The sequence below is a fragment of the Lutjanus erythropterus genome, chromosome 8, assembly GCF_056507025.1.
Source record: "Lutjanus erythropterus isolate fLutEry1 chromosome 8, fLutEry1.hap2, whole genome shotgun sequence".
NCBI lineage: Eukaryota > Metazoa > Chordata > Actinopteri > Lutjaniformes > Lutjanidae > Lutjanus > Lutjanus erythropterus.
This window is the reverse complement of record NC_139324.1, coordinates 27,762,899-27,786,155: the sequence shown is the minus strand read 5'-3', so window position 1 is coordinate 27,786,155 and position 23,257 is coordinate 27,762,899. Positions and strand designations below refer to the sequence as shown.

The following is a 23,257-nucleotide window of genomic DNA, read 5'->3' as shown; positions in this document are numbered from 1 at the left end:
GAGAGTTGCTCTAATTGTTGTATTTATATACCTTTGTACCAAGAATATTCCTTCCAACAACATATTATTGGAAAAAAAACATACATTGTTGATTAATACATTTTTAATCAGTGAAATTCTTCACAGCATTTCATTTATTAATGATTATCATTAATTAATTAACATCCTCAGAAGGGAAAATACCAAAAACTGCTGGCTCTGACCTCTCAAATATGAAAATTTACATTTATTATTTAATTTACTTTTCTGTCAGTAAAATTTGTATATATGCCATAGCCTCTATTAGTCAATAAATTGATTAACCAGTTAGTCAATGGAAAGAAAATTAGTTGCCAATTGTTTTGATAATCAACTAATCATTTCAGTCATTTTTCAAGCAAAAATACAAGCAAAAACATTTGATTGGTTCCACCTAGGAATGCAAATTTTGTCCATTTTCCTTAAGTGAAACAGTAACAATGAATCAGTTGATTAATCATTAATAATTAATGAGATACACAAGCTTTCTCCTTTTTCATTTTATTTTCATTTTGAGGTGCAGTTACTGCCATTTCTTTATCAATTAATTAGCAATTAATACATTTTTGAATGGTAAAATTCTTATTGGCCATTAAAAATTAACTAATCTGTAAGTTACAGCTTCTTAAACGTGAGGATTTTCTCCTCTTCTTTGTCATGTATGATAGTTCAGTCAGATATCTCATGTTTAAGAATGTTTATTCCAGCAGACGAACATAGTTTGGCGTCGAGGCTCCGACCTCATCATCATCACTGATGAGGAATGACGAACACACGTCTTGTCTTGTGACCCCCTGTTGGAGCCTGCAGGTGGATGCTGGGATGGTGGCGGGGCTGAATGAGCAGGCAGTGACGCTCATGCAAGGCAGCAATGGGCTCTGACAGGCAGAAGGAGAGATGGGAGGTTTTAACGGTTTAAATAGACGCCCAGATTGGAAGGGTGTGTTTGGTGTGTACTACAGAGTGTGAGGCGTGTCATGTGTGATTGCGTCGCTGCATTAAATGACGATAGTTTGGGTTTTGGACTGTTGGTTGGACAAAAGACGCAATTTAAAGATGACATTTTATAGACTAAACGATTAATTGTGAAACTGACTGTCAGATTAGTTGATCATGAAAATAATCATTCGTCGCAGCCCTACTATCCATGATTTTTATTGATGTGATAAATCGTTTGGCCCGTAGCAAAAAACAGTGAAAAATGGCGTCGCGGTTTCCTGAAGCCCGAGGTGACGCCATCAAGTTGCTCGTGTCTGTTGTCGAATATTTATTTTATGATCACATTGGACAAAGAAAAGCAACAAATGTTCATGATTAAGAAGCTTGACTTAGAGAAGGATTGGCATTTTTGTTTAAAAACGTAAACGATTACTTGATAATTCTAAATGTTTTCTTATTACTCTTCTGATTTTGTCTTCTGCCTGATGGATTGCTGCACGTTATTGTTACTGAAGAAAGCGGCGACCAAACAACGGCAGCTCGCTGTTCTCTGCAACAATCTGAGCTCTAAATCCTCATGTGACCCTGAGATAATCAGCCAGACGAGTCAAGTGAAAGTTTAGTGGAGCAAACACACACACACACACACACACACACACACACACACACACACACACAGACGGAGGTAATGACCAGCCCTGCCCAACTGACCGCTCTGAACTCATCAAAACCACAAGTCAGCAGCAATGTGTCAGACACTCTGCATCTGTCTCTTTTGTTCTCATTCAAACACGTGTCTGATGATGATCTCTAGCAGCTGGAGATCTCCATCACTGCCTACATTAATGTGATTATAATAAATCGTAATGTGCAGAGAGGAAGGCTCCTTTCCAAACACTTTGGTGAGCAACAGATAGATTAAATTCAACTGGCCTTTCATCTGCATCTCGGAGCTCAAAGCCAATTTTTAAAAAAAATCTTCTGGTGATTAAATTGATTTGTTATTCATATTGCTTACGCCCATTTATGCAACTGTATCCTTGTTGTTCCACTAATGGGCTCACTGAAAGCACGACTTGGATTCTCATAGTGTTTATGGTTTTATTATTATGACTTCCTTTGCATATTGGTTTCTAATGAGTGGAAGAAACAAGCTGATCCATGTCTCAGCCCTGTGGTGTAGCAACACGTGTGCGAGGCTGTGTCAGCCAGAGAGGCAGCTGTCACATCCAAATATTCAGAAACAGAATAAATGTGTAGTTTAAGGGATAATTCACCCCAAAATAAAAATTCAGTCATTATCTGCTCATGCTCACGCCGATTGAAGGTCGACTTTTTAGTCCACAAAACACTGCTGGAGTTTAACATGAAAACAGTGTTGCAGAATCTCACAGTGGTGACCACCTCAAATGGAAAAAGCAAAAACAACAACAAAGAAGAGAAAAGAGAAAATGCCTCCATACTGCTCATCTGGTGTAATCTAATTCTCCTAAAGCCCCAACATGCTGGTCACTTGCACGTTCCCGCCATCACACCACACAGCCAGTTCAGACGGTGTGCGCACACACATGAACGTGGCTCCAATTTAAAGATCTACACTGAAGATTTATGCTCAAAACCATTGTGTCTTTCAAGTCAACTAGGCATGTTTGGGCTTTAGGAGGCATTTCATTTTTTTCTGCTGTTTTTTTTCATTTGAAAACTGGTCACCATTCACTTACATTGTTTGGGAGATTCTCCCACGTTTCCTGTGAAACTCCAGCGGTGTTTTGTGGACTAAAAAACTGAACCTGACCTTCAGTCAACAGGACTGAATTTTAATTTTTGTGTGAATTATCCCTTTAAACCTCAAAATTTACTCTTACAAAACAAAGTATTCGTTTAATCTTGAAATAGTTTGTGTCTTGGCTACCCTTAAAATTTTAAGTTGACTGAATCTGAACAGACAAGTTGAGGTAATTTTGTAATGATTCAAAACAAATAAACTTGATTTAATTTGGTTGTACTTGTTCAATAAGCTTAAGATATAACCCTGATTCCAAAAAAGTTGAGTGAAGCGTAAATAAAAACAGAATGAGTTCCAAAACTTTTCAGCCTGTATTCAATTGTACTGTCTTTTTGTAAATACACACTGATTTTGAATTTGATGCCTGCAACACGCTCCAGAGAAGTTTGGACAGCAGCATGTTTACCACCGTGAAACATCACGTTTTCTTTTAACAACCCAGTAAGTGTTTGGGAACTGAGGACACTAATTGTTTAAGTTTTGAAGGTGAAATTCTTTCCCATTCTTGCTTAATATACGACGTCAGGTGCTCAACTGTTATGTGCTTCATAATGCACCATGCATTTTCAATGGGAGACAGGTCTGGACTGCAGCAAGTTTATCAGTTTGAACCTTATGTATCTTGTCGTCACGCTGCATTCAGCTGAATATAGGTCGAAAAGGTTTCGCAAATCAATAAGCTTTCATTACTTCAAACAAAAAGAGAAGGGTCTCAGGGGAGTTTTAACTCTCACACAATGCTCGCTTGGAAGTCTGCTAACATGCTGATCGTGTTTCTTTAGAAACTTGATTTACTGAGTTGACTGAAGTCTGTATAGTTGGCCTACATTTTTTAAACTCATCATTTCAAATCAAAAGACTTCAAGTTAAAAGAACTCGTGTTTATGAGTTCTGAAGTTTTCTGAAAAATAAATAGAAGCTTTTAGTTCACATTAGTCTAACCTTCTCTGAGTTGTATGGAAAGTCTCTTTTTTCTGGCTACGCTTGTGTTTCAGCATGAGACTGAACATAATGTGGCAACTGGATGCCGCCTCCATGAATAATGTGTCGGGTTAATGATGTGGATATAACATCCTCTGAATGAAACCAGAGAAAATGTCCATTTGACTGGACATGCACGGCCATCTGTGCACATGTAACCCGATAGATTAAACGCATCAGTGAATCATCAGTCGAGACATTCCAGTCAAACTCAACACTCAAGTTTGTCGAGCCTGAAAAGAGATCGTGTAGCTCAGAAAGGGTTAATAAACGCAGTTAAAACAGGTCAACTGGAAACTTACTTAAGTCTTTGTCTTAAACTTTACTCTTTACTTAAAGTTGATCCGTATTTGTGGTGAATATTTATGATTTCTTCTGTGGTGCGAGCAGCCAATCACAGGTCAGCACCAATCAAAGTTTTGTGTGTGTGTAAACTGAAACAGTTAGAACAGCTGCAGCAGTTCTTGTGGCTTTGAGTGCACAGCTGTGGGAGAGCTGGTCTACATCTGTTAACAAAGAGCAGTGAGATCACTATGTAAACCCACACCGGTCACTCCCATTTACACTGCACTGACAGACAAGCTGCATGATGGGAGGTGGCTTCACACTACAGCCTGGATGATACTGGACTTTGGATAAGAATCAGCTGGTATCGACCATTGTATTGCTGTATTTATTGGTTGGAATATTTTAGGCTCTGTTCATACTTGCTTGTAAAGGATGCTGCATACAGCTTTCTTTCGCTTGCTTTTCAGGACAGTTGGATATTATTAGTATAACATTTTTAATATTAATCTATATTCACATCCTAGAGGTCTATATTAGCATCTCAAGCAAACATTGCAATCAATTTTGTTGCAAAACTTAAGATAAAATATGTGAATTTAGCTGTTTTCCTTACTGAGAAATGGGTTAATGTGTCTGCCAGAGTGGCGTGTTGCACGTAAATGTCAATGTTATCCCTCAGCTACTTGCTAAATTCTACAACTGTCACCCTCCTGAGCAGCTCTGCTGTTAACTTAAAGGTGTTTTACTTTACCTGTCTTACAGACTCCTCATAAATGTGGTGTTTGTGTTGGTGCTGGGTATCGGTACTCAATATCTTTAAGGTATCGATTGATATAAGCCAGTACCAAGTAGTATGGAAACTTCTCGGGTCAGCAGTACCTTCAACTGATCCTTTGCCTTTGAAAAAAGTATCAAATGAAGTACTGCATTAGTATTGGTATCACTTTAAGGGTGCTGGTACTGGTAGATCTGCAGGCCACTTGCACAAATCTTTCATTCACAACCCGTAAATGTGTTACGGCATTCTTTTTGTCATTGCATTTTAATTGACCCTTTGCTAAGCCCCGCCTCCAAACAGCAACTACCTAATCATAGCTTAGCCACCGTAACTATGGTGCCAAGGCCTGTCAAGCTTTGCTTTTCTCTACATGTAAATCCGGTGTGCAGGAGTCTCTGAGAAGAGCAATACTCTTCATCAGCTCCAACATGAGCTGCAAACGTTAGCATGTCCGGCTAACTAACATTAGCTTATTAGTTGCAGTAACTTTACCTCTAGACAAACTTGTTAGATGTCAGCTGGAGACTTCTCAGCTGACTCCAGTCTAGTTAGCATTAGCTTACATCAGCCAGCTTCACTTCTGAAAACTGCGTGTGAGTCATTATTTTAGCTGCCAGAATCCACTGTCATCATCTAGAAATGAGAATCTGCCCTTGTTTACTTCTCTAAGGAATCACAGACCTCGAGTTTCAACAGTTACTCACAATTTCAATGTTAAATCTGCCACTGTTATCACTGTAAACTGCATAAACACAGTGCGAAAATGGAAAGTTTGGCAGGTGTAGCAACAGTAACTAACTAACATTAACTGCAGTTTTTTGCAGTGAAAATGAAAATTGTGATATAATGCAAAAATGAGTCACTAATAGCGAAACATTTCTCATCACTGTCTGTCAAAATAATCAGGATATGATTTTTTAAAACCGTCTCATGCAGCCCTAGTGGACACATAAACACCTGTCAAATCTGCAAGTAACAATTACTTTCAGCACTGATGAATCTGCAGATAATAATAATCAACTCATAATTTTGTCTATAAGATGTCAGAAAATAGTGACAAATGCCTGTTGGACTTTCCCACAGCCAAGGCAGCTGATATATTTTTATAGCTTGTTAGTCCGACAAACTCCAAAGTCGCACAGTCAGAGATGACAGTGGGCCTGTATTTGACTGTATTTGTGTGTCAGCAGCTCTGTGCATGATCATTATTCATTGTGCCATTTTTATCAGTTCAATTGGCCTTGACAGGCCACAGCTCAGGAAGCACATGTCGTGTGGCTAAACAGACACACTGAAGGCCTCTGTCAAGACATTGTAGGTGGTTAGAGAAGTTTCATACGCACACAGAAAGGCTGCTACCAAAAAATAATGTACAACAGTACCCAGATCTAGAAAAAAATATGTTTTGCTTGCAGCCAACCACCACAAATGTTCTTTATAAAAAGAAGAAAATGTATTGAATGTAGAATCACTTTAAGGGCACTGGTGTTGGTACTGGTATTATCTTTTTTTTTTTAAAGCCCTTGTGCATGTGGCCTCATATTTTAGCTGTTGGTGATGCTTGAAGGTAGCTCACACTTTAAATGTGAACACCTGTTAAAGGCGTACATGTGCAGACTTCAGGGGCTACTTGGACGTTCTTTTTGTCATTTCATTTTAATTGCATTAGCTGTCCTTTCTATCATATCTTAAAGTGAATGCAGTCTCTGTGCAGTTGTTTAGGCCAAGCCAGAGATATCCTGTTTACTGTCCATGACAAAGAAAGGCATCAAATCCTGAAGCTGGAACCAGCAAATGTTTGGCGTTTTTGCTTGAAAAATGACTAAAACTATTAATTGATTATATGAATCGTAGCTGATTAACATTCTGCTGATTGACTGATGAATTATTTTTATGAGCTCTAAAACAAATCTAAAGCAGTCCCATTTAATGTATTGGTTCAGCTTGGTTGTAATTTCTGAGGCTGTAGATTGCAGTAGTGTTGTATTGGAGAATATTATTAGTTTAATTTAATATAAAGCAGTGTTGCATGTGTCTCTGTTGTTTTACAGTTGTTGCAGCACCTCTGATGACACATAAAATAGATTCTTAGTTTCTATTCTTCTTAGTCGGGGCCAAACTACTGCAGCTCAGAAGCTGAAATGTCAGATTGAGGCTAACTTTGTAAAGGATCGTGTTTGTATTTGCATTTCACTGGGCTTTGTTTGAAAAGAAGGATTGCAGTTTGGTCTTCGGTCTGACATCAGACCGCCTCGGGAGAGTCCTTGTTGAGCAAATGAGGAGCCGCAGGGCTGAGTCACAAATCAATAGGGGGGTCACAGAAGGAACTGTAAGGGAGGAGAAAAGGGCGGAGGAGAGGATTTCCTCTCCGTCCTCTGAGAAATTTCCTACACAGTAAGTAGGCTGGTCAGGACACACAGGATAGTGCAAATTACAGTCATAACAAGGTCTGTTTAATTATTTTTTTCTCTCACAAATTACATTAAAGGACATTCCATATAAAGACGAATTATATTTCAATAGTTTTGGCATTTTAAGTATTCAGTCTTTGCGTAGCCTTATTAAGCAGTTTTCAGAGATGGCAGAACTGTTTAAAGTTTTCTGGCACAATACAAATCAAGCCTCATTTCCTATTAGAGGGACAGTTCACCCACAAATCAAAAATGCACGTTTTTCCCTGGTCTGTAGCTCTATTTATCCATCTATACTTTTATGGTGTGAGTTGCAGAGTTTTAGCGATATCACCCATAGAGACATCTTGTCTCCTCTCTGGTATGATGGAACTAGATGGCACTTGGCTTGTGGTGCTCAAAACACCAAAAACTACATTTGAAAAACAGAAGTATCTCTTTCCAAAGATCATGACCCAGTTACTCATGATAATCCGCAAACCTTGTTGTGTGCAGTTTCATGTAGGAACTATTTGCTTTCTGCAGTAGAAGCTACCAGAACTACTTTCTTTCTACTAGCGAGAAAGAAACAAGGTCTGGATTATCTTACGTAACTGGGTCATGATTTTTGGGAAGAGATGCAGATTTTTTTGGTGCTTTGAGTACCACAGTCCCATTGGTGACAATATTTCTAACCAACTCATTGAGTTAATGTTAATAATGTAATTAATTAACATAATTACCTAGCTACCACAGTGGCTGTAATCTTCCAGCATCAGTTGACTTTTAAGAAGAAGCGTACTTTATTAATCCCCGAGGGGAAATTACATTCTTTTCACTCTGTTGCAATTTTGTACATACATACACAGGACCGAAATACACACACATACAGGACCTATAGACATGCATCTGAGAGGGGTGTCAGAGCGAGGGGGCCGCACACATGCATACAGTCAGGCGCCCTGAGCAGTTAGGGGTTCGATGCCTTGCTCAAGAGCACACCAGCAGTGGCACCTCTCCAGTTACCAGTTCACACTCTGGGCCGTGTGGGACTTGAACCGGCAGCATCTTTGGTTTAAATGTTGTAGTGTCTGTAACTTTTACGAATGGCATCAGCTAATGGTCAACCGCTGACAAGGTTTACACCAGTATGTTGTGGTTAAGTCGCAACAAACAGAAATGTGCTTCACTTTGTCAGTGCAGCGGATTTTTCTGAAGTGAATTTTTTTTTCTCTCTGTTTTCTCAGTAGGACTTTTATATGCATGATGAACTCGGCCTGTCGCTGGCAGGAAATATTACCAGTTTTGGTTTTCTCTTTCCATTTCACAGGTCTTGCAAAATACTGTGTAGCTTGCAGTTTGACAGTGTGTAAAAGGTTACAGTGAGCGAGGTCTCAGAGGCATCGAGAACAGTGTATAACCTGAAAGTTCAGCAAGTTGCAGATCTGTTGGCGCAGGTCTGAATTATGTCCAAGTTGTCCCCAATTATGTTAAGTAAGGTCATAAGGCATGCCATAATACATACTTTATGTATTATAATCTTGTTAGTCTTAAAAGCACAGCTATGCCTCCTGTGATTAAATTTAATAATCTTTTACATAGATGATGTTAATTCATGCATTCTTTTGTGCCTACTTTCCAGAACATCTCCAGTGAAAACTATAGTAGTAGCTGATAAAATTACATTTTTCTTTCTTTTTTCACTTGCAGCCTAAGTCAGGTCAAGTTGCAGATAATTCCCAAATAATGACATGAGTCACAGTAACATAAAAATATTTTATTTTTGCCGAAAGCTGCTGAAGGCTTTTCAGTGTGGCTGATAATATCATCTCAGAGCTGCTGTCACCCCTGAAGCACGTCTTTCTCTTCATGCCTGTCGAGGCTGTGCGAGGATGTGGGTTTAGAGGAGAAGCTGTGCTCAGTGAACTGTGGCCGGACAGAACACTGAACATGCTCCAAACCGTCTGCTCCGCTGCACCCCTGCCCTCTGCAGAATGTCAGGACAGTAGTCCACTGTCCCGCGCTGAAGTGGCCTATTTGGTTTCTTATCTCAAAACACAACTGGTCTTTGAGAAACTGATCGACCACTACCAGCTTTCCACAGGCTGAATCATCCGCCTCTGAAATGCAAAATATGTGCATTGACCAAAGACATGTAGAGCAACAACTTTATGTCTGTTATGTTATTTATTACTTATTTGCCTTTTTTTTGAAGGCTCGGACAATCTCCCAATTTTATACTGTCACAATAATTGGGTGCCGTTTCAATTTGAATTTGTGTGATTTGTGATTGTTAAGTATTGCAGTGTTGCAATTCAATATTACAATTTATTGTGTTTTTTTGTTCACTTTTATAGCGCTAATACATGTCAAAACTATGGTCACAGGTTTGGTAGCCTTCCTCTGCTACATTGATCAGATGGCAACCGTTTAGGGCGAAAGGTTTTGCCTTTATTTGGTAACATAGGAAGAGAAAGATGGCCATGACATATAAAAAGTGACCCCAGTTGCATATGAACCAGGGATGCTGTGGTCATGTGGCTATTAGGTCCTGTTATTCTTAATTCTTGCTGATACCGACAATTATATTTAAGAGATGTTGCAGCATAGCTACATGTGATTTAATAAGAGAAAAATGTTCATCTGAAAAAAACAGTGGACCTTGTTTGTTTTGTCACTTTGGCAATCAGACGCAGAAATGAAGAAGTGGAACCGACTTGTCTGCCAGCAGTAACTACAATATCAGCATTACGAGACGGCAGCCATGACAGACATGTTGCCCCTTTTATCTAGACAGAAACAACTTTTCTTGCTGTTGCTATGTCATCACGGTCACTGTTGACCTTCTCACATACATGTACTAAATTCAACAAGCAGCTGCACCGGAGCTTAGAAATGTAGAGAATGACTTGCTGAAGGTGTAGCTCAAGGGGATGACAGGTAGCCGTGTCAAAGAGTAAATGCCAGTTCTTGATTTTCTTCTTTTGTGTTTTCCTTCAGGCTGTTGATCGGTGCACCCAGAGCCAGAGCTTTGGGAAAACAGACGGCCAAAATCACAGGAGGCCTTTACAAATGTGAAATCACCCAGTCGAAGGACTGTGAGCGTGTTGAGTTTGATAATGATGGTGAGTTATCTATCTATCTATCTATCTATCTATCTATCTATCTATCTATCTATCTATCTATCTATCTATCTATCTATCTATCTATCCATCCATCCATCCATCCATCCATCCATCCATCCATCCATCCATCCATCCATCCATCCAGAGAGAGTTCTGGGTGGAACTAATACGCTATAGAAGGGTTCACCTTTACAAACTCTCATGGGGGTTCTGGGTGAAACTTTTCACAGATGATGTTAGGTATTAACTAAAGGTTCTACCAGGAACAAAAAGAGGTTCTCCTGTAGGGACAAGCCAAAGAACTTTTGTTTAAGGTTCTAGTTAGCACCTTTACTTCTAAGAGTATCTATCTGCCTGAAGATTGAATATCACTGCTCATATCTTTGTCTTGTGTTGCTCATTTTTAAAAGAGAACGTCTCTGTTGAGGACAAGGAGAACCAGTGGATGGGGGTGACCGTCCAGAGTCAGGGACCTGGGGGAAAGATTGTGGTGAGTCAAACTGAGCGTCAGAACCGTCGTTCCCATTAACCACCCGTCCTGGTGTGGTGCGGTGCGATCAGTTTATGAACTCGACCTCAGCTGTGTTTTGTAATTTCAGACGTGTGCTCATCGCTATCAGAGGCGCATGTTTGTGAACACCGCTCAGGAGTCGCGGGACATCACCGGGCGCTGTTATGTCCTGAGTCAGAACCTGACCATCGATTTGTCCTCTGATGAGGACGGAGGTAACTGGAACTTCTGTTACGGCAGAGCCAGAGGACATGAGATGTTCGGATATTGCCAGCAGGGTTTGGCGGCCACCTTCACCAAAGACTACCATTACTTGGTGTTTGGAGCACCAGGGGCTTACAACTGGAAAGGTAACCAGCCATAGACCCTGTTAGCGCCAATGTCATGACGGTATCACGGTGTTAGCTGGAGGCAAACAGGAATCACCTCAGAGTTGAAGGTCACATAGCCAAGGAAAAAATGTAATCATGTCAGAATCAGAGTAGTAATGACTAAAAATTTAAGTTTTATCTCACACCAGCTGCCACAATGCTTAGATGCAAGAACACAAAAGCTGGGAGATGTGTGTATGCTGTGCCAAAACAAACAAAATGTCAAGAAAGGAAATATTCTCAGACTTATTTTTCTTATTAAAGAGAAAAGTACAACCGATCACTCTCTGAATTCAGGTTTCTCTTTTTTACTGAATTAAGACGAGCTTTATTACCTTGTTGGGTCTGCATTGATTTTCAGTGAAACTTTTTAAGTCCAACCCAAACTAAATCCCAACTGTGCATCACAGCCCTGCATCATCCTGAACCTGTACTATGTACATGTATATAGACAGAACATATTAATTTTAAAATGATTTTAGTGATTTAGTGATTTAACAATTGTTTTATTGTCCCTCCAGAGTCTCTGATCAGAACTTTGTCCATAGCAACAGTCTGTTCTTCATGACAACGGTCTGCTATACAGAAATAACAGACCTTAGAATGCTGTAATTGACCGATCACAATCAAGTTTAACAAAGCCATGGAATAACTTCAGTGTGTCTGCTTTCTCCTCTTCTTATACAAGTGACATAGACTGGGGTCACATTTTAAGTTCCTTAATGTTAGCAAAATGCTAGCTAACTAGTTAGCTAATGATTGATGTAGACTAGGTAGCCAGTTTGCTCACATTTTGCTAACATTAACTACCGTAAGATGTGACCGTATGTCACTTTTATAGTTCCCTGGCAACGTTGTTTAACTATCTTCAAACACAAAGCATGATCTAAGTACAGGAAACAGGAAAGGAGAAATTTGACCGCGATTTCTCAACTGTCATTGCAGCACAGAGTGAACAGTGGTGAGACTGATTCAAAAAATGAGACAAAGCAATTGAGAAAAATTGTAAAGGAGCTAATATTTTTTTGTAATTCTAACATTCTCTTGTTTAAACATCCACTTCCATGTTGTCTCCCCTCCTCTGCAGGCGTTGTACGAGTGGAGCAGAAGAACAACACTCTGCTGGAGATGGGAGTGTACGATGACGGCCCGTATGAAGTTGGAGATGAGCATCTCTTGAACCCTGATCTCGTGCCTGTACCTGCCAACAGTTACCTCGGTGAGTGTCTACCCACAAAAATACCACAGAGCTATTTTTGTGTGTCATATGCATCCTGTTGGTTCTGCATTCTAATGTTCACTACCGTTACATCCTCTTTAGGGCTCAGAGTTACTCACAAATTTAGCAGGAGCTGTGTTATATGATATATTTTCGCATTTTGCATTGAGATTAGTGATCATTATCATGTGTTTTACAATTCTTTAGACTGCAGGGTTTTACTGGTAAAGATGCAAGATCACAGGTGAAATTTGGAGTCAAACAAAAGTTGAATGCACATTTTTTTTCAACATGTTAGGATTCTCCCTTGATTCGGGACACAGACTCACCCGAAGTGGTGGCCTGACGGTGGTGGCTGGAGCACCCAGAGCCAATCACAGTGGAGCTGTGGTACTGCTGAAGAAGGGGGGCAATAACTCCAACAAACTACTGGTGGTGCACACCTTGTACGGGCAGGGACTTGCATCCTCTTTTGGATATGACGTGGCTGTGGTTGACCTGAATGGTGATGGGTAGGAAACATTTTTACTGCCTTTATCCTGCTTCACTGCACATATCATTTATATCTTATTGGTGAAATTTGAAGTGGGGTTGGATGAGGCTAAGCTAAGCTAAGCAATGTTCTGCTGTGGACAGGGTTGGCAGCAAAACATATTTTAGCCACTTAAAAAGGCCCACCTTAAAAAATCATTATCACTTCAGTTCTCTACCAAGAACCATTTCATATTCCAAGGGATATATCTAGAACTCACCCGGGGGGTTCAACCAAGAACCCTTTACATTCTAAAGGTTTTATGTAGAACCCACCCAAACTATTACGGATACTTTTGACAAAAGAATTCTTCGGGAGTTTCAGCATACTTTGAAGAACTCTTTCTTTCAAAGGGGGTTCTTTGGATGAAAAGGGTTCTTAATGGAGCCCTTTGTCTAACAAAGAACACTTGACGAAACCTTACTTCTAAAAAAGGGTTTTTCAGAGGCAAAGTCCTGGTAGAACCTCTGCCCTTTTGGAGTGTCAACCTCACTTCAAATAATCTGAACTGTCCCTTTAAGACCACTTTATTATAATGGTATCTCACCTGTTTTCAAAGTTTTCCTGTCAGTGAACTTTATGAGGTAATGCTCTGTGTGATAGGTAGAAATATTTACCTCCTGTCTTTGATCTTAGATGGGAGGACATAGTCGTAGGAGCCCCTCAGTTCTACATGAAGGACAGAGACGTTGGAGGAGCTGTTTATGTCTACATCAACAAGGCAGGCAGGTGGGACAGAGTCACTCCTGTAAGTCTGAACGGGACCAAAGACTCGATGTTTGGACTGGCAGTGGAGAACATCGGAGACGTCAATCAAGACTCATATGAAGGTGGTGTATTTGTCATTTTGCAGCTTATATATGTTTCCTCTGTCAGCTGCTGTCAAGTAAACTGGCTTCTCTCTCATACAGACATCGCAGTCGGAGCTCCTTATGATGACGGCGGGGCAGGAAAGGTCTACATTTATCACGGCTCTGCACAAGGAATCAAAACCAGCCCTGCACAGGTTGGTTTTTATGGAGCTATGTGGCTATAATGAATATTTTCACGTTAGCAATGGATGGCAGTGGGTTGTTATGATGAAACTACAGAGAATTATTACCAGACTCAGTAGTTATACCCAGGTCTACTGACTTTATAGTGAGTTTATTTTGGTTTTACCACTTTGGTTCAGTCTCACTGCACTCATCAGTGCTGTTCTCAGCCACAGCCGGCAAAAGATTTAAGTGGAAATCTCTGAAAACCTGCTGTAGTGGAGGCATTTAGCAGCTAAGGGGTTGGTAGAGACCAAAACAGAGCAAAAAGAGAGCAATTATTGGACTTACATTAGGGATGGCAAGATGGATTCTGCAGCATTGATACAATGATTATTGGTACTAACTTCTGTAGAGCTTGGTAATATATCTACATTATATATATGAGACTAGATAGTTTTTATAAATTTTGGATATTGTACTATCATGATATAGCTTAAGTGTTTATCTTTTCTTGGTTTTAAAGGCTGCATTACAATAAAGTAATGTAATTTTCTTTTTTTTCAAGCTGTTCTATTTGTCTTAGTCATTAAATCAACGTTACTGGTGATTATTTTTCAAAAATCTCATTGTGTTAATATTTTGTGAAAGCACCAACAGGTATCACTTCATTGGCCTATTGTCACAGTATCAATATTGAAATAATTGGTCAAAAATAACTGATATTTGATCAGTAATTTTAGAAAAATGTGCATATCAGGATATATATTGTATATTGTGGCGTAGCCTAAAAATATCAAGATGTTATTTAGAAGCCATATCACCCAATCCTAGTAAAAAGATGGGTGGCTGCATCACTCACAAACATTTTCACTACTTTTTTGTAATGTTTGTGCCGTTAACCAGCCCAGACATTTTTATTTATTTGGGCCTTGTCACTGTGGAAACCTGTAACACACGAGAACATGCAGCTGTGCGCTGTCACACATTTCTACACCAAACTTAAGAGAGATGCAGAGAGGAAATGTAATGTGGTATTGTGCTGATTTTGATATAAACACCTACAGAGGCGTGATCACAAATCCAGCTATGAAAAACCACACATGTCAACCACAGCGCCCCAGACTCACAAAACTTAGATCAAACAGTCAGACAAGGAGTGCTAATCAAATGTGAATCAAGATACTGTTAGATGATTGTCTATTTCTGATCTCAAATGTTTTCAGAGATGTATTTTAGTACACTGTTTAGCATGAGAAACAATGCTTTGCAGCTAGGCTTCCACTTCTTTTGCTGCTTAAAAATGAACCAAGCACTACCCCAACTTGCATGTGTCACTGAGTGCTAAATGACATGTTTCGCTGCTGTGGTTGGTTGAAGGTCTGTACATCTGGCAGAGGCATTTTGGTTTGCACCGGTTGATAACACCTCTGCGACAGGACTGCACGATACATTAAAAAAAATTAATTATATTGCAGTTCTTTTGGCAGATTTTGTAATTTTGATATGATTTTCTATTAGTGTTTATGATCATTTTTGCATCAAAATCTTTATTTTCCTTGAAACAATGAAATAAAATCATGATGATGCAACATCTGTTCTGGTCTGTGCCAAACAAACATTTTATTTTACATCTGGAGAACAAGTTTTGTAGTCCAGTTTTGGCTTCTGATACTAAAGAAGTAAAACTTGAATGTTGTGTTGTTTTATAAATTTGTTGACCATGTTTTTTTTTTCCTTTTTAAGTTTGAATTATTTCTTACTGTAGATGATTTCTCCTTCATTTCAGATCCTTTCAGGGAAAGAGCACAACATAAGACTGTTTGGATATTCTCTGGCAGGTAACATGGACTTGGACTTGAACTCCTATCCAGATGTGGCTGTGGGTTCTCTGTCGGACACTGCTCTCATCTATAGGTAACTGTTCCCTGACACATTATAAATAAACCGAAACCCTACTGATTTCTATCACAGCTTCATTTAACTGCTTTTTCTTTCAGGGCACGGCCAGTCATTAGCATCAGGAGAGACGTCAAAGTATCTCCACAGGAAATTGACCTTACAATAAAAACCTGTGGTAACAGCATTTGGTAGGTGTTCTAATATTCATATATTTTAACATACCTCACAGTCAAAACTCTCTCTGTTAGAAACATGCTATTGAAAAGACTATATGAGTGACTTTTTTTGGTTTGCCCAATTTACAAGAAAGCCCAAAATAATCAATAATTTGTTGTAGACAGCATTTGATAAAGTTTAACTCTAAAAAATGCAGTTTTTTTAAGGGAGTCTGGGGATATTGTGGTTACTAGTTCAATGGTGCAATCAGTTGAAACAGACAGTATGTTTACTAATATCTGCCCATCTATTTTATCTGAATATAACCATTTACATCGTCCGTTATTTCTCTCCAAGTTGACTGCTTTTACATTGGACTCCTTGGGAGTTAGTGTTTTCCTTCCTGGCTGTAAAGCACTTTTAATTTTCATAAAAATGTTCTATTTTTATGTTGGATCAGTGTGCAAATGTATTTAAGATGATTGCATGAACTGCTGCTATTATGTAATTCAAAATAAAGTTTAAAAAAAAAAGTAAAAACAGAAATGTTAAACAATCACTTTCCTGTCTTTAGCCTCACTGTGGACGCATGCTTCACCTACAAAGCAAACCCTGCATCTTACAACCCAAAACTGAGTAAGTGAAATGAAAACAACAAACTTATTTTATTTAACTGAGATTTGTTCAGTCATACTTACAGCACATGTGCTTCCCTCTGCACTGCAGCAATCAGCTACTCTGTCGAAGCAGATGGAGATCGCAGGAAGCAGGGGCTGCCCTCCAGAGTGATGTTCCTGAACCAGTCCCGCACTGAAGCAGACTACCACTTTAATGGCACCTTGGACCTCCGCGGACAAAAACAGGAAACATGCATTAAGATAATAGCCAAGCTGAAGGTAAAACATATCCGCCACATAGTGAAATCACATTTGCAGGATGTAATCTGCTCAGAGAGCAATAATCAGGAATAATATGAGTTAGTCTGCGCTTTGTGGAGGAATTTTCTGAAAGATATTCACACTCAGCCACTGCTTGCAGAATATCTTGGTGCTAGAAAAACAGAAAGGTATTTTTGTTGCAACATATCTGAGCGCTCACACACACTATGCACCAATAAATTTCATGTCACAGAGAAATTTATTTTTGGAGTTGCAAGCTTGCAGAAAACCTTTTGCATACTAAACGGTTGGTAGCAGTTTACAATACGGATCCATTAATTACCATTGTTTAATGCAGTAATAAGCATGACAGCTAATTAAAAGATAACTAATGTGTCCAGTAATCATCATAATTACGCTATTAATTCATGCATAATTTAATAGTTTATAAAGATGCTGTTCACATCAGTTAATAATGGGCATTAACTAACAGTTAATTAACACTACAATAAACATTAAGTAACTGTTAGCAAATGTCTCATGTTAACATTTATATTTACATTATATATATTATTTATATTTTAGTTACATTTAATTATTGTCCTAACTAGTATTAATATAAGGTTGATAAAAAATGTAGACATTTGTCAACAGTTATTTAATGCTTATTATGGCATCAATTAACTGTTAGTTAAGGCTTATTACATTGGTAGTAACTGATCTTAATAGCATCTTTATAAACTATTTAATATATGAATTAATACCATAGTTAACATGAACACCATTTGTCAATGATTCCTAGACACTTTAGTTAACTATTATTTAACTGTTATTAATGCATATTACTGCATTAATTAATGTTATTTAATGAACCGTCATTGTAAAGTGATACCAAACAGTTACATTTGTCCTACACATAAAGCTGAAACAACAAGTTGTTTAAACAGTTAGTCAGTGAATTGACTAATAATCCATATTTTTTTAAGTTAAAATTATCTGGTTCCAGCTTCTCATTTATGAGAAGAGTAGAGTGCAGCTCTCTGCCAGGCAACAGATGGTGAAGCACCTACTGCAGTGCCACCACAGTATTATTTTCATTGGGAAAATAAAACCACAATTTGAAGATGGCTTAAAGATGATGCTGGGGAATCTGTAAAAGTGGTTTATAATCGCATCTTAAGTTAGCTAATGTTAGCAAAATGCTAGCTAACTAGGAAGCTAATCTACATCAACCATTAGCTAGCTAGTAGGCCAGCATTTTGCTAACTTTAGCTAGCCTAAGATGTGAGCCTACATGTTGCTTTTACAAAAAAAGGAGAAAGTTGACCCAAGTACCAAGTTTGCTCAACTGTTATTGGAGCACAGAGCAAGAGGGGGCGGGTCCAGTGCTATCTTTTCACACATCAAGAAACCTTAAGTCACCAACAAGATTTGTATATATGCAAGTCAGTTTCTGCATGAACAGAATGACAGTAATAGCCACAGAATATTTTTTGACAAATTATATATTTCCTCTTCAGTGTTTTTCCACAACAGATAGTAGTTATGACTCAGGCAGCACTTAGGAGAGCCAGTCAGGACCAAATTATAGGTATTTCAAAAAATGTCTACAGAAAAAAGTTCTCTCTTTCTTGAAAGTATAGTAACTTTAATAACCAAAGCAGAATACAATGTTGTATATTTCTTCAGTATAACAGAGCTCACATAGAAGCAAATATTATGCTCCAAACTAACGCAACTATTTCTGATTTGCACAGGACAACATTAAGGACAAGATGCGTAGTGTTCCCATTGAGGTGTCTGCAGAAATTGTGGGCACTAAACGACAGAAGATGAGGAACGGCCTGCCTCTACTTATGCCCATATTAGACTCCTCTCAACTGAGCAAAGATGTCATTGAGGTAAACATTCAGACTACAGCATTTATGTTTAAGTTAATGACAAAATGTTCACGGTGGAGCAAAGTTTTTACATGGCTTTGTTGGCACTGGTTGTTTTTGCAGGTCAACTTTGTAAAAGAGGGCTGCGGAAGTGATCATGTTTGCCGGAGTAATCTGAAGATGGAGTACAAGTTGTACTACAAACCAAACAACTTAGAAGAGTACCAACCATTACCCACGTGAGTTCTAACATTTCAACTGTTCTAAGCAACCAGTTAAAATGTGACCTAAGTCACCTTAAAAAGGATCTATCATGGCTTTTCTTTTATTCTGTCATATATAAATGTTACAATGTTGGATGTTCATATTAAACATGACCAAAGCTAACTAGTAGCTAAGTAGTAAGTAGTTAAGTATTTAACCATAAACAAAAAGTAAAGATTTGTCAATCTCTGTGAAACTCTGTGAATCTCAGACAGTTGAGGCAGAGCAGCCAGAGGACATCAGAGGGAAAACCAGAAAATATTTTCTCCATAAAATGTGATCAATTTCCACTAAAATTAGCAAATACTTATAAAGTTGTGTGCTGTAATCAGTAATCAGTCCCCAGAAACACCCTGCTATCGTTTTCCAACCTTATTCTGGTCTTGCTTATGGTCTGATAAACAATAAATTGATCAAATTCACTGCCCCATATCACTATTTTTCATGCCAAAATGGTGCTCAGAGACAATGGGTGCTGCAATCCTGCATAGCCAGACTGATCTCTGAGCTAACTAGAACACTAGCAGCTGAAGTAGCCGCTAACAATAAGTAAAACATGGCTGTACATCAGGAAACTCTGTAAATAGCCGAAAGTTGAGGCAGAACAGCCGGAGGACATCAGAGTTAAAAGCAGAAGATATTTGCTCCATTCACTGAATATGGGCCGTAGTGTTTCCCCCCTTGTCCCCGCCTGTGACTTCCCATTCAGGCCATAGGCTTTATATTGTGATGATGTCACTGATTTTTAAATAGCTTTTTTGATTTTAGGAAAGTTTTACAAATATAAAAACTCCATGGATCAATATTTTACGATAGAAAGAGTCATAATTTACCTTGTTTGCAGTTCACGGTGTCCTGTCAACAGTTTTAAAGATGTCTCTTTTTTAATGGTGGCTTACGGGGGAAAATGATTTCTGGGCTGCAGGGGAATTTTTAGCTGCAATAATGTGAGTGGCCACTGGAAAAAAATGGTGGCAAGGCTGAGCAGCAATGCAAATAATTGCTTAATAATAAGTAATAAGTAAAATGACAACAGGTCATCTTTAAGAAGGAACAGGGTAAAAGTCATATTTTTTTTACTGTCAACATGCAATCAAATGACTTTGTGTAATGTAAAAACATTTGTTGTACTGTTGTACTTCTGTGTCTGCTGGATGTGTAAGTCAGCGATGGTTGAATAAAATATTCGTCACACCAGCTTGATGAGTGATGAGACAACACACCATGAGGCTCAGCCTGAAGTGAGCTGTTATGTTTGTGTACCTGCAGAAAGAAAAACATCCCTGTGTTTTATCTGAACTACGAGAGGAAGGACTTGGCTCTGCACGTGACAGTCAAAAACATGAATGGAGACGATGCTTACGAGGCAAAGCTGGTGGGAACTTTCCCCGATACGCTGTCGTATTCTGGAGTCCGCTCAAATCAAACAACGGTAAAGACGAATTTACATACACTAGTGACGTGATGTGGGTGTTACAGTGATTAAACATAAACATCTGTGCTCACCACTTTTCCACCTGTAGTAGTAGCTAACTAACTAACTATGGTAGCTAGCTAACCACAGCTAGCTACCATAGTGTTTGCTAACAGTAGTATTTGCTTACAATATACTCTTAGCAAATACTACTGTTAGCAAACACTATAGTGTAGCTAATGATAAGGTCCTTTAAGGATCATAAATATTTGCACCAAGCAATAGTTATTGACATTAATCAACCGATTGTCAACCACTGCCATAGTTAATGAGTTGCTACTGACAAAAAAGTAAGAATACTTAAAATATAAAAAATCAGTCAATCAATCAAGCATCATATCTTTCCAGAAATCTTAAATAAATTCTCCTATCTTTATGTTTTAAAATTATGTTTTTGATTTTCACATTTCCACCCGTGGTAGTAGCAAACTTACAGCACTTTGTTCTAGCGAGCTAACTGTAGTGTTCGCTCTGCTAACGGTAGCTAACGGTAGTGTTTAGGAACAGTAGCTAATGATTGTGTTTGGTCCTCTGTGGATCATAAATATTTTGACATAATTTCATGGGAATCCATCCAGTAGTTGTGGACATAAATCAGCCAACTGACAACCTTCGCCTTATAGTTAGTGAAATACCACTGACATAAAAAAAAAGTAAGTATTTTAAAATGTTAAAAAATCAGTCAATCTAACATACTTATATTCTACCTTCTTTCTGACTCGCTCATTGCTTTTTGATTTGTGGTTTAATAACCATGTTCACATTTTTTCCAGATCACCTGCACTGCCAAGCAGAACGGCTCAGACTGTGAGATCGGGAATCCTTTTAAGAGAGACTCGCAGGTACGAACTTGTCACATGTTCATCCTGACGCTCAGCTACTGTCCTACACATATGAGTGACATTTTTTTCTTTTCTTTACACCAGACTACATTTTACATCATCCTGAGTACTGCAGGTATGACCCCCGACACCACGGAGATTGACATTGACCTGCAGCTCCAAACGTAAGTACTGCCACTTTTCGGTTATGTTTTGGTTATGAATTTATAAGTAAATCAAACATAGTGTACTAAAATGGTGTGTTTCTTTCTTTCAGCACAAGTGTCCAAAAAAATATTGCCCCTGTTAAAGTAAAGGCTAAAGTTATCGTTGAATTGCCATTGTCGGTCACTGGGTAAGTGCGTTAAACTTTAAGTCCAGATAAATACACAGTGCATCCAACAGTGTGTAAAATATGTATTTTTGTTCATTTTCAACAGGGAAGCCAGCCCTAATCAGGTCTCTTTTGGAGGTGTTGTGAAAGGTGAAAGTGCCATGAAGACAGAAGAAGAGATTGGAAGTTTGATTAACTACACATTCAGAGTAAGTTTATTCACTGCATTACAGTGAGGAAACTTCCTAACTTGCAGATCCTGCCTTTACTGTTTGATAACAATGGCAGTTAGGGTTAGGACCTGATTTAGGAAAAAACCCATTACACATTAAAAGTTTATAAGTCAATGTTCCTATCCTAACTGAAGATAGGAAAAGTATATTAGACAAGCATCCTAACTTCCAAAAATATAAAATAAACTCTCCTAACTTTAGGAAAACTGTTAAACTGTCCAGATGTTCACATTTCACCTGTAGTAGAAGCTAACATGCTCACTAACAGTAGTGGGTGCTAACAGTAGATACGGGTATTGTCCTGGTATTGCACCGCTAACAGTAGATAACGGTAGTGTTCTGTAACAGTAACTAATGGTTGTGTTAGCTAGCATTAGATAACAGGTTTTCCCTAACAGAAAATATCAGCAGTGTTCGCTAACAGCTGCTAACAAAAGTGTTCAGTAGCATTAGATAACAGGTGTTCGCTAACAGAAGATAACAGCAGTGTTCACATAACTCATTACTAATTACTAACCCATTACTCATCACTAATAGTAACTAATGGTAATGTTTGCTAGCATTAGATTACAGGTGTTTCCTAACAGAAGATAACAGTAGAATTCAGTAATTGTAACTAATGGCCGTTTTAGCTAGCATTAGATAACAGGTTTTCCCTAACAGAAAATAACAGCAGTGTTCACTAACAGCAGCTAACGATAGCGTTCAGTAGCACTAGAGAACTGGTGTTAGATTCAAGAGGTAACGGTACTGTTAGCTAACTTGTTTAATGTGTTTGGCTGCTAGATTATTGCTCTTACACAATAGATGCCAGATACATCCGCTATCCGAGCTCACACTCTTTTGTGCCAGCGTTGTACATTTTTTCTGCAGATGTTACTAAAACCTCTGGCTCATTTGTCTTGAAGTTAGGTTCCCATTGTCCCTTTTTTTGTACGTTCAAATGCATGTTTCAATGATAAAAAGAACAACGGTTACAAAGTTACAAGATAGGATGAAGTGCGATAAGATGGGATTCCTAAATTTAATCAGGATTTTCTCCTGTAGCACCAAATGGGGAAAGACTCTCCCAACTAATGACTTCTGATATGAAGTTTCTTTATATGATTATTACATTCCTACTGTCATATAATGTAATCGTCTCAGTATATGACATAACTAGGTCTCAACATATTGATTTCCCCTTCAGATAAACAACTTGTGGAAGTCTTTGAAGTCTTCTGTCAAAGCCTCGCTACACATTCATTGGCCCAAATGGAACAAAGATGGGAAGTGGCTTCTGTACCTGGTGAAGATCACGTCAACAGGACCACAGAACATCGTTTGCTCTCCAGAGTCTGAAATCAACTCTCTCAAACACATCCAGGTAGTATTTTTTTTTTTTTTTACAGTAAACCTTTATT

The 23,257-nt window shown here is 38.6% G+C and overlaps 1 protein-coding gene across 2 annotated transcripts in view; it reads left to right on the top strand.

Annotated features, from left to right (window-relative positions):
• Positions 1-23,257, top strand: part of itga6a (integrin, alpha 6a) — a 31,538-nt gene that overhangs the window by 3,667 nt on the left and 4,614 nt on the right. For both annotated transcript variants that reach the window (XM_084725150.1, XM_084725151.1), the window contains exons 2-20: positions 10,181-10,305; positions 10,716-10,795; positions 10,905-11,166; positions 12,275-12,406; positions 12,705-12,918; positions 13,575-13,768; positions 13,850-13,944; positions 15,702-15,829; positions 15,913-16,002; positions 16,545-16,606; positions 16,697-16,866; positions 18,606-18,749; positions 18,852-18,967; positions 20,262-20,424; positions 21,240-21,308; positions 21,393-21,472; positions 21,565-21,642; positions 21,728-21,830; positions 23,044-23,220. In XM_084725150.1, the coding sequence (XP_084581276.1) occupies positions 10,181-10,305; positions 10,716-10,795; positions 10,905-11,166; positions 12,275-12,406; positions 12,705-12,918; positions 13,575-13,768; positions 13,850-13,944; positions 15,702-15,829; positions 15,913-16,002; positions 16,545-16,606; positions 16,697-16,866; positions 18,606-18,749; positions 18,852-18,967; positions 20,262-20,424; positions 21,240-21,308; positions 21,393-21,472; positions 21,565-21,642; positions 21,728-21,830; positions 23,044-23,220 (2,482 nt within the window). The remainder of the gene's footprint in view (positions 1-10,180; positions 10,306-10,715; positions 10,796-10,904; positions 11,167-12,274; positions 12,407-12,704; positions 12,919-13,574; positions 13,769-13,849; positions 13,945-15,701; positions 15,830-15,912; positions 16,003-16,544; positions 16,607-16,696; positions 16,867-18,605; positions 18,750-18,851; positions 18,968-20,261; positions 20,425-21,239; positions 21,309-21,392; positions 21,473-21,564; positions 21,643-21,727; positions 21,831-23,043; positions 23,221-23,257) is intronic.